Raw genomic sequence first — 15,235 nt, forward strand, 5'->3', positions numbered from 1 at the left:
TAATGGATTTGCTGTTTCTGATATCCATGTTTAAATTGTCTGTTTGCAGTGTTCATTATTTGAAAGCCATGTAAAGGTGTGCTGCAAAAGGTAAATCTACTACCTCAGGTAACTTCTGATCTGTGTTCATACAGAACACTTACAAGCCATAACAGTCTTTTTTGCATGCATATCTTCACTAAATCTTCTGCTTGGTTTTGGCCTCTAAATTGAAATCCAGATAAAGAGTAGGTAGATATAAACCTAGCCATCCTGTCCCCAGAATTTTCTTCATAATGTTATCAATTTTGGTAGTCCTCAAATGTATTTTGGATGTAATCTTATTCTGCTTATTCTAACACGTCAGTCATGGTTTGCTCACACTTTTTTATTTTCTCACTGCTGGCTTCGATAGTTAAATGCTTTTCTTTGAGCCGCACTTGGGAATTTAAAATATTTCCTTATATTACTATAATAAGTATTTTTATAACATAAATGTGAAGCATGATTGCAAGCAAGATGCACTTTATATTTGCCCATGACAAAGATATAATTGTGCCTATGTACTGTTTCTATTTTGACATGGGATTTTTTTTTTTCAAATTTAATCTAGGCATTTAGTCCTCAAGGGCTTCTTGCTTTTAAAAGGGCTAATTAATTACCTGTAATTGTTTTTCTCTGGAGAGATCCTTCTCAGTGGGCCACCAGGCAAGTACCCTCAAACATACCACTTTGAAGGTTCTGAATTTTGAATTGACTATTCTAATGGGAATATAGTTACATCTGTATTTGAAAGGAACTGATTGCTGTGGGCAGCCAAAATACTTCAGCAGAAATGGTGTAAAACAATAGTTACTGGATCTAGCAGCTTATACTTGAGTTGTAGTAATTCCTGCCAAGTCCTCATATAAATATAGGAACCTTGGAGCACAGCAGCAGGAGACAAGTCATTGTTTCTTTTAACCTATTATGAAGATTCTTGTGTTCTGGGTGCTGTTTTTACCTAAGGATCTCCTCCAGCAGCAAGCTTCTGAGGTTGTATTTTCTCCTTCTGACTTCAATAATTTCTTCCAGGAGCTCAACCTTAAACAGGCTTTGGAAAAATTTCATCAGATGATATTACTTGTAGTTGTGTTGCTGGAACTTTTAAATGACCAAGAACATAAGCATGCAGTTGCTGCTAGTGTGGACTAGAAAAAACTGCAGTCCCAAGCAGCTGCAGTGAAAGTTGTCCCTGATACACAGGTCACATTCTGCTGCCCCTTCATGCAGTCCTGGGTACTTCAATATGGAGTTGCTTGTGAGAGAGTGATGGGAGAACTTGGCCTTGTGAATATTAAGCCCATTGTGAAAGATGTTTTAAAGAATGGTGCACAAATTATGCTAGGGAGAAAGGTCTTAAAGGCCCTTTCTGTGTGGGAGAAGGTATTAATTGCTGACTAGAGCTATAGCTGAGCATGATTTCAGAAACAATGTGTACATAACATCCCTTTAATACAGCTAAGTTTGTAATACAGGTACTCCTTAGTTAATGTTGTCCCAGTTAACATTGTTTCATTATTACATCGCTGATCTATTAGAGAACATACTCGTTTAAAGTTGTGCAATATTCAGTTATAAGAGTGATGGTGGACAGGTCATTTTCAACCTGGAGGGACATGGACAGTGGAGTTCCCCAGGGCTCAGTCCTCAGGACTGTGCTATTCAACATCTATATCAGCAACTTGGAGGTGGGTGTGGAAAGCACGCTGTCCAAATTCGCTGATGACACGAGGAGAAGTGGGCACACTGGTGGGGAGAGACAGAATCCAGCTATATCTGGACAGGTTACAGAGGTGGGCGGATGAGAACAGAACGGAATTTAACGCAGACAAGTGCAAGGTGCTGCATCTAGGGAGGAGGAACCTGCAACATGCCTATAGGCTGGGGACCACCCCTTTCAACACAGTGACTGAAAGGGATCTTGGAGTCATTGTTGACTCCAGGATGGACATGAGCCGCCAATGCGTGGAAGCGGTCAATAAGGCTAGCCGCACCTTGTCGTGCATCTACAGATGCTTCACAAGCAGGTCTAGGGAGGTGATCCCCCTTCCCCTCTATGCGGCACTGGTCAGACCACAGTTGGAGTACTGCATCCAGTTCTGGGCGCCGAATGTCAAGAGGGATGTGACTAGTATTGAGAGGAGGGCCACTCGTATGGTCTGGGGGCAGCAGGGCACACCCTACAAAGATGGACTAAAGGGCCTGAATATATTCAGCCTCCACAAGAGAAGTCTGAGAGAAGATCTGGTAGTCATCTATAAACTCAACAGGCGGGACCAGCGGAAAATAGGTGAGGCTCTGTTCCCCCGGGCACCACCTGGGACAAGGAATAACGATCAAAAATTGATTGAGAGCAGATTCAGGCTTGATATTAGGAGGCATTACTTTAGTTAGGGCTGCCAGGCTCTGGAATGGGCTCCCAAGGGAGGTGGTGCTCTCTCCTACCTTGGGGGTCTTCAAGAGGAGGTTGGACAGATATATCTGGGGTATTATGATTCCAGCACTCGTTCTGGCCCAGGGCAGAGGGTCAGACTTCATGATCTGTTCAGGTCCCTTCTGACCCTAGAAACTAGGAAACTCAAACTATGAAAAACGTTGTTTGGCCACCGCCTGCTAGTAGGTAACTACTGTGATGTCATTGGATTTGCTTAACATCGTTTCGCTTGAAGTCGCATTTTTCAAGAAGTAACTAACGTGTTAAGAGAGTAGTAGCTGTAAAACTGGAATGTGCTATTTACCCAAGGTCTCAGAATACTTGACGGGCACCAGATCTTTTGACTTTTTATTCTCAATTGCAATCATGAGGTCATGTTGCATATATAATACTATAGCAAACTTTATTTTTTAATGCAAATAGCAAACTTTATTTTTTTTAATATAATTCTGTTTAAATGAATTAAATATAGCTTCTGCTGTTGGCTAGAATTTAACCAACTTTAACCAATAAAAAATGAAACGTAACTGATTGATTTTTTTCTTGCAAGAGTTAAGAGTTAAAGCTACTTCATATAAACTTTTCTATGGTTTGATAAGCCAACGTGATCTAACTCCAGTGGCCAAAGTTTGGTTTACGTTTATGTTGATATTAACTGTTAATTTTCAAAATATGAGTGTCTAATCATATACTTACGCTGTAGCAGTATTTTTGTGATTGCATTGGTAGCTTGTGAATTCATTCCTACTAGTAGAGTTTACCATGTTGCATTTCAACATTGGTTGGAGAGTTAAACTGCTTTAAAAATTACAACTTTCTTACCCTAAAATGCATTGAGGGTTTGAATGGAAATAACCAACTTAGTCTAAATTGCTATAGTCTTTTAAAATATCACCAATTAAATTTCTTCCAAGAAAGGTCAAACACTTAACACTGTAGTGTTTATTGGTTCAGACTGTTACAAGGACCTGACTTTCAGCAAGTTGATTTTAAAATTCGTTTACTCTTTATCTCCTTCATTCCCAGATAATGGATGTGAAAACATTTCACACCCTGGGTATTTTGCAGGCTTAAATGCTAGCTCCAAGTGCTACCTGCCCGATACACATTTAAGGGAGAAAGGCTGAACCACTGCAACACATGCTGTTAAAAAAAAAAAAAAAGCATTGATTGGCCTTTATCAGTTTTTATTGATCGAGACTTGCATCAGACTTCAGAAGCTTATTTGCTAAAATGAAAGATAGCAGCATGTACCCTGGCAGAGGTCTGATTAGCAACGCCTGGCTTTCTCCACGCCAGGGCGATAGACTCTCTATGCAGGGACTTGGCATATACTTCTATAAAGAGGACAAGTGTTTGAACGGCAAAATGATCCAAGGGACTCAGCAGCTGTAAAGTATGTGAGAGCGGCTAGGCAGGCTCAGAGGAGGAGGAAGTGGGGAGATGCTGTGAAAGTCAGATGGGTTTTCAAGCTCAGTCTTCTGCTTCTAGGTGCGCTCTGGTGAGGCAGAGCCTGCAGCAGGGCAGGAATGCACTGGACTTGTGTGGTAAGCGCCTGCATCAGTGCTCAATTTAAAAAACTTTTTTTTTTTTTTTTAAAGACTCAAAGCCTCCCTGACAATGCCAGCTCTTAGCTTTCTCTCCTGCTTCTGCCTGCGAGAAGACTAGAGCCATTCTTCTCTTGCGAAGCCCTCGAAAGCCCCCAGCAGGGTCGGCTGTTCCTAACCCCAGGGGCTCCGAGCTGGAAGCTCTGGGCTGGCTGTGTGACCAGGTTGGCCCCACGGCCGCCGGGCGAGGCTGGCCGCGCAGCCCCGGGCGCGGGGCAGCCCCCTGCTCTGGAGGGAGGGGCTGGCAGGGGCCTTCCCCCCTCCCCCTCCCCAGAGCCGCAGCCACCGCCCCCCGCCACGGGACGCCCTCCGCGCTTGCGGAACGCGCCGCTGTGACTTCTCATTGGCTGGCTCCGTGGCGCAGCCACGCCCCTTTCATTGATAACCGTCTCAGAGCATTGTGACGCCACAGGTGCAACGTCATGGCGTGACCCCCTATAAAAGGCTCCGCGGGCTGCGCCTGCCTCAGAGGCTCCGGCAGGGGCGCGGAGGGAGCTTCGGAGCAGGCGCGAGGCAGGAAGGTGCGGTCGGTGGCGGGGGGGGGCGGCCTCGGGCCCTGGCTCAGGGCTTCACAGGAGCTCTAGTAGAGCCCCATTGCTCCTGGGTCTCGCCCCCTCCCGAGCCGAGGGGGGAATGCAGGGGCGGGAGGACCGGCCTCCATGCCCTTGTTTCATCCTGGTGGGTGTTTGCGGTTGAGGGCTGGGCTAGGGCTATGACATCACAGTGAGGTTAGCAGCAGTTGTGATGACGCCACGCCCCCCTCCCCCCACCACACACACTAGGGCTTTGGAGGCTGTGCCAGAGAGATCCCTACCCTCTTCCCGGCAGCTGCGAGACTGTCGTTGGCCTGCAGTTGCCGAAGATGTACACTGCGAAGCCCAGGCTGGTCGTCCCCTACGGCCTCAAGACTCTCCTGGAGGGCCTGACCAGGGCCATACTCAAATGCAACCCAAGCAACATCCCCGAGTTCGCTGCGCTCTACTTCCGAGAGCTCATTGTGTTCAGAGGAGGTTTGTGCCCACTCCCGGCGGCTTGCGCTTCCCTTGCGTCGTGATCTGAGCTCGCGCGCAGCTTCTCGGACTCCGTGCTAATGCATCCCTCTGTTTTCAGAGCACCCAAACGTGGACATCATCGACCTGGTGAGAGAGTTTCATTTTGCTCGAGGTAAGAAAAGTCACCCTGTGTCACCTTGCAAGGCACCGCACGCTGCGCTTTAAGTGACGGTGTAGTGTGTCCGTAGCTTCCTGATGCAGAGGAATCTTTCAAACTTGAGTGGACGTGAATACACCTCGCTGATGTGAACAAGCCACACTGAGCAAGAGTGCTTAAGAACAGGGCTTGATCTACAGAGCAGAGCTCTTTGGGTGCAACTTTCCATTCACACTGTAAGCTCCTGACCAGTGCCAAAAGGTGCTTTATTGACATGCCAATGTGGCTGACTGCTGCAGCGGCTTCCTTAAGTCTTCACACAAGCTGTAGCAGTAGAAATAGGTGCAGCTTAGGCACCATGTAGGTTATATCTTTTTTTCTTACATAATGAAGTGTGGAAATTTGAGTTTCCCGAGGGTCTGTCATGGGTCTGGTATTGTTTATCTTCATTAATGATTTGGAGGATGGAAGTGAATGCGCATTTAATAGATTTACAGATGACACGGGAGGGGAGGGTCTAAAATCAATTGGATGAAATTCAACAAAACCAAATGCAAAGTCCTTTATTTGGGATGGAACAGTTGGATGCACAGACACTAGGCTGCAGCATTGCAGAGAAGGACCTAGGATTATAGCAGACCACAAACTGAGTGTGAGCCAGGAATGTGCTTTTGTTGCACTACAACCCAGTCAGCAATGGGGGCGGGGCTCTATAGGAGTGTGTCACTTGCAAATCACAGGAAATACTTTTAAGACCTCACTTAAGAGTAGTGTGTCCAATTTTGGGCCCCACACTTACAAGGGAGAGGTTGACAGATTAGAAGGAGTCTAGTGGAGAGCAACAAAGACTGTTAGACTATGGGAAATGTCTTGGAAGACAAACTCAGAAAAACTGCCGTGGTTTAGTCTGGAGAAAGGACTGAGGAGGAGCTTTCATAACTGTCTGACTTGCTGGGAGGGTGGTGATAAATAGCTAGTGCAGAGGGACTGTGGAGTGACAACAGAGGAGAAAATGTGGGAACCAAAGATTCCTTTATTCTCAGCAGTGTCACAAAGCCTGTAACAGATTCTTGAGAGCAGTATGGTCTTTGGGTTCTCACAGCAGGGTTGGACACAAAGGAGAAGAGCTTTGAAAATGTTCCTGGCTCAGGGTAAGAGGAACTTAAAGCACTGAGGAGCATTTGAGCTGGTGTTCTGTGAGTATGCATTAGTACATTGTGCAGGTCTAAGAACCAACAGGAAGCAGCATAGTGTAGAGTCCGACAGTCCTGGAGTAACAAACTGAAGAGCTCCTGCTCTTTTCTTCTTCAAAGCCCGTCTGGATCTCATCTCCCTCCATCATGCCATCCAAAGCTTGCTCAAGTACTATGTCCCTCTGACCCATCACCGTCATACTTTTTGTAAGTGCCATGCACACCAGATTTACAGCATGTTTTCAGATGGAGACATGGATGCTGATGCAATGGGTACATCCAAAGGAACTTGTGTGAATCCCAAAGAATTTTGAGAAACTAGGTTTATGCCAAAGCAAATTGTAACTTGACTGCTAAGCATCTTTATATTAGCTGGACTGATCTACTATTGGAAAGAGGTTCAACTTTTTTGCTGACTACTTCCCATGTTTTTCTACTGTGGGGTGGAAGGTATTTACCACTAGGTAGTTGAAAAGAGTTTGTCATTGTTTATCACTAATTTTTTTCATTTTCTTCTGCTTTTATTTTCCATCCATGCACAAGCAAATAAGAAAATTGTTTGATGTCTCAGATCCAGACGGGCTTGATAAATTCAGTGTAGTGATTAAATGAAGTGTTGTACTGACAGGTTGTGCATGAGGAATTCCCCAGGGCAATAACAATTCTCGCGTTTCATGTCAGTGAAGACGGTTGCTAACTTCCTTTCATTTTGCTCTTCTTAGTAGATGGCTTGGCTGAGAGACTATCAGAGAAGAAAACTGAGGCTAGAGACAAGTTTACGCCAGATGCAAATGTGGCATCTCCACTTTTCGATGAACCAAAACGGAAGGAAAAATCTACTGACACTGAGGAGGACCAACTCCTTGAAGGACCCGTACCTGACTGTAGCGCCAAAACAACACAATACCCATCAACTCACAATGAACTTACAGAAAATGAATCGTCCCCAATGGGACCTGAACCTTCATCCCCTAAGGGACCTGACCTTGCTTATGTCCCAGCTGATCCCGCCCAGCTTGCTGCACAGTTGTTAGGTAACAGTGATTCACTTCATTCTCTGAAGGATGTGGCAACAAGTGTGCAGACTCTTCCTGAAGTGTCTATGAGCTCAGAGGACACAACAGCTGTGCCAATAGAAGGGGCTGCTGAAGATGCCACAGTTGTCCCAGCAGCTGAGGGTTCTGCAGAGTCAGTTAGGTCAGAGTCCAGTGTTCAGAGTCAGTCCTCCATGCCCAGAGAGCTAGGTTCCTCAGGCAGTCAGGTTGAACAATCAGCCAGTGATACAAACCACACTCCCTCAATCCCCTTGCAGGAAGAACCACCACCTCCACCTTCCCCACCACCTCCTCCTGATGATCCATTGCAGGCTGCACCTTCCCCCAACGAAATTGAAGTTACATCAACCATTCAGGTTCTGCCAATGAATAACGATGAGGAGGAGCCTGTTACTGAAGGAGAGGTTCCACCTTACATAGAGCAGTTTCCACAGAAAATAGTAATTCCCTTTATAGACCAAGTAGCTGGTCTTTTAGAGATTCAGCACCCACTAAATGCAGGCCAGTTTATATGCACTAAAATCTTAGATCCATCTGCAGTCGATGCAGAATGGGACCCTGAAGGAATGGAAACTACAGCGCAAAAGGCATCAGCTGAACCAGGTTATGTTATATCAGGTAAGAAAGTCAGATCTTTATGTCAACTTCCTGTTCCAGGTTCTAACAACTGTGTAACTTGTGAGGTAGCTGTTAAATGTGAAAGTATCTATGTCAGTACTATGCATGGTAGAGACCAAACTTTCTGGCTTTGGGGCATGTAGAGAGCTATGGGCCACAACAGCAGTCATCAGCCTCAGTGCACATGTATTAGATCTTTCTCCACGATTTGTTCCAAGATGTGTGACTGGTTATGAGCGAGACGGAGTGCTGCTCCTGCATTAATATGCCCTGCTGCAGAGACAGGGGTTTGCAGGTTCCCACTTGATTTGCTGTGGCCTTGAAGGACAGGTGACACTACAGGTGCCACTGTGGGGAGCGCAAATGCCAAGCAGCAGGTGGTGGCCATTTCCTTTCAACCGCGATGAGTTTTGTTCAAGACAAGCCATGCATTTTGAAGCAGATGTCAGAGAATCTAAGATATAATACACATGCCCTGTGGCTGCAGAAATGTTAATGGTGTCCATAGTTTCAGATGTCCTCACTTTGCAAGATTTAAGGTCCCAGCAGTTGTATTAACATAGGTGTTTTGCATTTAAAACAAGAAATGGTGGTGGTTGCCTGCACTGTCCTCTGGGTCAAGAGAACTTCTGCAGCTGAGATGGGGGTGGGTGCACTAGGACCAGTCCACCGAGGGTTGGCAGGGTTGCTGCAGGTAGCAGGAGGTCTGCCACTTTTTGGTGAGGTGTAGTTTGTACAAATTCCTACTGATAAGCACCTTAACCAGATTCTTTTCCTAGCTGCACAACCCTTGAGTCCTCCCTCCGGGACAAGTGCCCAGCTCACCTACCCCAGTCTCAGCTGGAGAAGCCCTCCAGTGTCACCCGTCTGCCTGATTCCTCTTACTACTGCAGATACCCTTCTCAGCCTCTTCCAAAAGCCCCAAGGAGAGTAGAGGTGATAAGTCCTATCAAAGCATGGTACAGAAGAGTGTTTTCATTAAGACAAAAGAGCCTATGGGCTGAAATCAAGAACAGTGTTGTATCCTGTGGCATGGTGCTGTAGTTCTGGTGTGAAAGAGCTGGTTCAGTCCAAGTTCCTACTTCCAGTTGCTTGGAAACTTTCTGGCTTCAATTCTGCTTTGAAGCTTCTTTTAAGATGATGCTGCATATCAGTGCGGATGTAGCAGCATCTCCCTATTTGGAAAGTTTTATGTTGATAGTTTTGTTTTAAACTTTACCCTTGGCTTGGCAAAGTTGCCAGTCACCAGGGAAATTTCTAGAACATTAGTAGCTGGTGAAGCAAGGGATTTGAAGCACCTCCTGGCCCACAAATGCAGCATCATGTTTCCACAACGCCATACTTCATTTCAGCCCCATTTGCCACCAAACCACCTTCTTGGACATGCTTTCTTATGGCATTTGTAAGTATTGCAAGTCCAAGCCTACAACATGTTTATATGTTTGCCATTCATAGCTCCTGATACCAGCTATTTCTTAAATTTTTATTTTATAGCAATGGCAACAAGCGAAGCAGGACAGCCACCACCATATTCTAATGTGTGGACTCTCTATTGTCTAACTGATTTGAGTCAACAAGGTCGAAAGTCACCACCACCGCTTCCTCCTGCGGGAACTGGTGCTCCTTATCCCCAAGCAACCCTCTATATATCTAGTGGGAAAGAGCAACAACAGGTCCTACAGCAGCAGATGACACAAGGTCAACAACAAGTATCCTCTCCAACTTATGTGATGACCGAAGAAAGCAAGCAGGGAAATGCACCGCCTTTCATTTTGGTGGGCTCTACTGTCCAGAATGTACAGGACTGGAAATCTATTCCTGGCCATGCTGTCCTTGCACAGCAAGATGCTAGTGTTACAAGGAGATTCACCACAGTACCTATACCTGTGGCCAGAGCAGCTGATCTGAAAACAGTCACGCCAAACCCCAATCCTAATTTTGCACAGGAAACTGCCAGACCACCAACCCCAGTTTTTCTTTCAGTTGCCATACCCCTGGATGATGTAATGTCTGCTAAGAGGGGCTCAGGCGATAAGCAAGCAAATCCTTTTGCAGGAAGCTATGGCATTGCAGGAGAGATTACATTTACTTCTGCCTCGGTTCGCCGAGCAGACTCTTGAGAAGGTAGGCCTGGTTTCAAACTGGGTGCTAAGTTCACTTGCTTATGCTGTTTAGACTCTGCTAAATGCACCAGGCACTTAGACCAACCTGAATTTCTGAAATGTTAAGCTCAGAAAAAGCTGTCACAGATGGGTATGTAAAAGCAGCAGCTCAGCTTGACCTTATTTATACCAGAAGCCAGTTTAATGCAAGTAGGACACTGGGGAGGAAAATGTGATGCACTGTGAGGTCTTGGGCCTGAAGAGGTCTTATTTCTCATAACTTTCAAGAGTAGAAGATGACCTCACTTGCAGGTAGGCTCCTTTCTTCTCCCCACCCTTTGAAACCGCTGAACACATCAGAATATTTTACAGGTTGGTAGGTTTTATATTTACAAGATACAAAAAAAAATGGCTCTGTTCAAGAAGAAAATAATAGTGCAGCTATGTAAAAGAATGGCTTTCCTAGTGGAGGCAAAGAAGACCTTTGTGTACTGTGTGCAGCTAGTATTTCATTTGGAAGGTCTCAACCACACATAGCCAAAACAGTTGTAGGCAAGGGAAGGATTCTCATAAGGAAAAGCAGTTTTGGCCAGCTGTGTGCTTAGTAGTCTGTTTCTGTTGGGTAAACTTCTCCAGAAGCTGCAAAGGGCTGCAGTGATGTCCCATCCCATTCACCCCCCTCCCCAACAACACTTTGGAAGCAGGGAAGAAGTTGCAGGAGAAAGGAAAGCATACATAAATATGCTAAATTTATTTACACAAGTTGTTATAGCAGGGCTTCTAGTACTTATGCTTAAAGTTAATTTGGGAAGGAAGAAAAATAGTACCAGATTTCTTTCAATTTAATACCACTGTATGAGTTTGCCCCACAGCCTTTAAAGACACCATGGTGCTTATGGACTTGACCTGTTATAAAAGTAGATTCATCTACTTCTAAGTCTTCCTTAGTAGAACAATTGAGCTCATTTATTCCTTGAAGCATCTTCCCTGTAGTGATGTTTCCTCCACTAGTTCTTCTGCAGAATGATGTTCACACCTCAGTTTGACTCCTTTTCCTGTGTACTTAGCAACAGGTTGCACAGCTATGGCTTAATTAAATTTCCAACCAAGATAGCAGCAGTAGCTAAACCTGTGCAATTGTAGTGATGGAGGCTATTCACACTGCTCTGGCATAGCTAGATCTGAATGCTTTTCTAGAATAAGAGCTTGCTGGCTCTGAAGTGCTATAAGCCTGCTTGCCCAGTAAACTATGCTTGAAGCCTATACTAATCTAGTTTAAGATGAATTTTTTCATGTGTCAGTTTCCTTAACACATGGCTGAAAAAAAAAAAAAAAAAAACAAACAAGCTAGCAAACAGATCATCTATTAAAGGATACATTTTAATAACCTGGAGGGGCCTTCTAATCACTGGCCATAGCAAAAGTTTAAAACCAGAGTTCAAGATTTACTATCTTATCATTAACTAGATGCTCTCTAGCAGCATAAAAAACTTGCTGCTTTAGAAGAAAGAATATTATGTTCAGTGCACTTTAAGTAAACTCTTTCTTTCTCAAAACAGGTAAGAGATGCCCATTGGATATCACTGTGGAATGGAATATGCATCTTAAAGAATAAAACTGATTAACTTAAATACAAGGACCCAATAAAATTAAATACCAGCAATCAGGGTTTTTTAATGCACGTCATGGCTATTAGGCAGCACACTGCATCATATAGGTTGTTCCTGAGAAGTCAGTCAAGTTTCCATTGTTCTCATTTGAAGAAAAAAAACTGAATTGGTATAATACCCATTCTCTATAGCACGTAAACTTGGGAATGCAGTGTAAGAGTAAATTTTTTCTTATTATTCTTGGTCCAAGATATACGGATGACTAGATGAAGTTAATTTCATAGGCAAGGTAAGAGGAAAAATTAGCCTAGTACAACTTAAAACAAGATCTGCTTCAAAACAACTATTACACTTGTACTCTAAAAAGGAGCTGAACAGTATTTTCTCTCCACTAGTTCTTCTGCTGAATGTTTACACCTCGGTTTATGACTCCAATATACGCACCAGGAATTGAAGACTAGCTTCCATTCTATTTGAATTCTAGAAGCAGAGGAAAGGAACCAAGTGCTACACGCAACAGTCACCCAACACTGTTTGCATTAGAGGTGTTAGTGAAATAGCACCTTGCATGCCAATTACCTGGAAGACAGTGTACCCTTTTTTGGTAGGACTTGACTTTGGATGGGGGCAATGATTTTTTTTCCCCACTTTAGCCTTGTAAACATGACAGGTAGTACTGGGGAAAGTCTCTACCCTGGAATTTAAAAATGGCTTCATAAGATCATTTAACCCCAGCTACTCTTACCCCTACAGAGCAGGTTAGGAAGCGTCAATGCCACAGACAATTTGACAGCATCATGTTTCAGCTACACCAATCAAACAGCCCCAAGGAATAAATATTAGGTCATTAAATTGTCACTGAGTAAATATTCAAACAATTCAGAGAAACTGAAAAATATTAGATTGGATGAACCTTTTGGAATGGATGGTTAAGGAACTGTAAGACGAGCTTACTATGGGTGCCAGCAACTTGCATTATGACAGGTTACAACTGCTGAGCCAGCGCATGAGGTACCTGAATCTGGCTCCCAACACTTGCTATAACCAGTAAACCTACAGAAAGTCAGAGAAGCCATGTCCCTGAGATCATGACCTGGCCTGTAGGACAGATTCCCTGTTCGGTGTGATTTGGGGCCAGATGGTTAGAAGGAGGTACACAATATAGTTTGATATAGAAATTTTTAAAAATGAAATCACTACTAACAGCACCAATTTTCAGATCCTTTAAACTAACAATCACATGGGGTAATTTCACAGAAGGGAAAGGGCTCTGCTGTGAAGCCAGTATGCAGTACATGACCTGAATCCCACCCACCTGCCTTTCAGGAAAATAAAGAAGTCTCAGAACATTTTAAAGCCTTTATTCAGTAGCAATTAAATTATTCATATTAACACTAACCTCCAGACAGCAGTTAAAATATTATACAAAGAGCAGCTAGCCCTCTGGAAGCTCTGTACCCTGGTTCTATATAAATGTATTTCCTTAACATAATGCACCCCAAGTAAAGGGGTAAAGCTGCTGTGTACAGTAGTCTCCACGCAAGTGCCTTACTGACTGAAATGCACAAGACCTCCCCTGAAGGAGCTGTTTGTACAGTACACACAGTTGCATGTTTCCTCCAGTAGTAATGTTCTACTGGGTCCTGATTTTTTGTTTTTAAAAGGTTTTTGCCATTCTGCAATGGTGCCAAGCAGCCCACAATTTCTAGTGCATAAAACAGATTTTTTAAAAACCTGTTACTAGTGTGCAGTTCAAAATCAAGACTTGCAAATATTGAAATGGCTCTTAATTCCTTCAGCAAAATGAAGTGTGTAACAAAACAAGACGGCAAATTCAAAACACACTGCACTAAACATGGAATAAATAACTTTGGAGTAATGTTACCAGCTGAACCGACTTCATCAGCATTCTGGGGACAGTCATTTGTCTAGAATCACTGACCAGAATTCTAGGGAGCTATCTTAATAAAGAAATCCACTGTATGAAAATTAAGGAGGTCTTTACAAAGAGGGGAAAAAAAAAAAAAAAAAAAAAAAGTGCTCTTCTCTAGCTTTAAGCACAGCATACTGCAATTCATACAGGTGCTCCTAAACATTCATGTCGCAATGTCTGTCCATGTCATCTCAAAAGGTTTCAGTTGTGCCAATGTAATGGTTAAAAGAAAGGATTCACAAAACATCTGATGATGTTCTATTTCCTATACACCAAGACCTAATATAGGTGTATTCAGCAAATATGACAGCACTAAACTATGAACAACAATTGAATCATTTCCCACCCCCACTATTCAAGACCCACACTCAAGTATTTCAGAACCCAAAGCAAGCATGTTTCTGAGGGCTTTCAGGTCCCGTACCACCCTATTTACTGCTGGAGATGCTTAATATTCGGTTTAATAACTTGTCAGTTTTTCCAGGAGATGAGCAGAAACAAAAAGAATATTAAAAACAGATTAAGACTTATTTGCATTATCCCTGGGTTCCTTATTGCATTTTAGTAAATATCAGGTAAATTGAAGTAGTTTCTATCCCAGTAGTTGCCAGAATACAGCCAGTCCTGTGCTCCGGTGTAGGGGTTAGGACCTTGATGGAACCATCTGTAAAAGAGGACAGTAAATTTTGCGAAATCGAAATACATCTTGCTGAAGTTCAAAACTGCTTTGCCGTAGCTCCACATTTGACTTCCAAACTAGTCTATGGAGACTTCCTTCAATGCTGCAATGCACCCAGTTTTAATTCAACTCAATGCATCTTGAATTGCTAGATTTCTCCTGTCACAGCTGAAAACAATGCTACTGTTGTGCTGCTAAGTGAGGTGCAGACTATTTACAAGAAATTTAACTATTCTACTCCAAAGCAATTTTGAACAAGTTTTCTTGGCATGCAAGTAAAAAGAGTTAAATCATTTCTTGCAAGAAATGAACACCACAAGCACTGCATTCCTGAAAGCAGAGGTTTGTTACTTCACCAGCACCTAGGATTTCCCCAACCTGAAGGACTTGTTTTGCCGAGTAGCACATACCAGTGCACAAATACACTGGCACATACTCTGTAGTACCTTGTCAGGACATGAGGCTGGTCTCATTTATTTTATTTCCATGTTCTCAAATAGCTTCTTTGCCCGTTTCTAGAAGTGCTTTAAAACCACCATTTTGCAATCTGCATGTTTGCAGTTTTGTACAGTATATATGCATACACAAAAGGCTAACTTGTAAGTCATACCAAGGTCATACATACTATTTAAAAACCCTTCTGGGTGTCAGCCACTCTGCTCCTCTTACTTCTTGTATATACACGAGTAATAATTACAGCAAAAACTGTCACTTAGGAGAGCACTGATCACTCTGCTCCCCTGCAAAACCAAAATACTTATTTTTGACATAATGTGCATTGTCAGCCTTATTAATCCTCCTCAAATTGGTCTAAAAATCAGTGCTCAGTTACTC

At 43.6% G+C, this 15,235-nt stretch overlaps 2 protein-coding genes across 10 annotated transcripts in view; one reads left to right on the forward strand and one right to left on the reverse strand.

The window, feature by feature from the left end:
- Window positions 1-4,419: 4,419 nt before the first annotated feature.
- On the forward strand, window positions 4,420-12,982 carry CABYR (calcium binding tyrosine phosphorylation regulated). Of its 6 annotated transcripts, none has more exons than XM_090039833.1 (6): window positions 4,420-4,583; window positions 4,891-5,072; window positions 5,173-5,226; window positions 7,127-8,077; window positions 9,572-10,201; window positions 11,739-12,982. In XM_090039833.1, exons 2-5 carry the CDS (start codon window positions 4,925-4,927, stop codon window positions 10,195-10,197), a joined length of 1,779 nt encoding a protein of 592 aa, XP_089895959.1. In that variant the 5' UTR covers window positions 4,420-4,583; window positions 4,891-4,924; the 3' UTR covers window positions 10,198-10,201; window positions 11,739-12,982. The 6 variants fall into 6 exon arrangements, with proteins under 6 accessions (XP_089895959.1, XP_089895958.1, XP_089895957.1 ...); XM_090039832.1 differs by having other exon boundaries at window positions 4,421-4,583; window positions 4,845-5,072; XM_090039831.1 differs by lacking the exon at window positions 4,420-4,583 and adding an exon at window positions 4,638-4,740 and having other exon boundaries at window positions 4,845-5,072; window positions 7,130-8,077.
- A 152-nt stretch (window positions 12,983-13,134) lies between these two features.
- Window positions 13,135-15,235, reverse strand: part of OSBPL1A (oxysterol binding protein like 1A) — a 107,696-nt gene continuing 105,595 nt past the window's right edge. For all 4 annotated transcript variants that reach the window (XM_090039828.1, XM_090039826.1, XM_090039824.1 and 1 more), the window contains one exon: window positions 13,135-14,386. In XM_090039828.1, the coding sequence (XP_089895954.1) occupies window positions 14,284-14,386 (103 nt within the window). In that variant the 3' untranslated portion in view covers window positions 13,135-14,283. The remainder of the gene's footprint in view (window positions 14,387-15,235) is intronic.

This window comes from Crocodylus siamensis, chromosome 3 (genome assembly GCF_052110815.1).
Source record: "Crocodylus siamensis isolate JL-2025a chromosome 3, ASM5211081v1, whole genome shotgun sequence".
NCBI lineage: Eukaryota > Metazoa > Chordata > Crocodylia > Crocodylidae > Crocodylus > Crocodylus siamensis.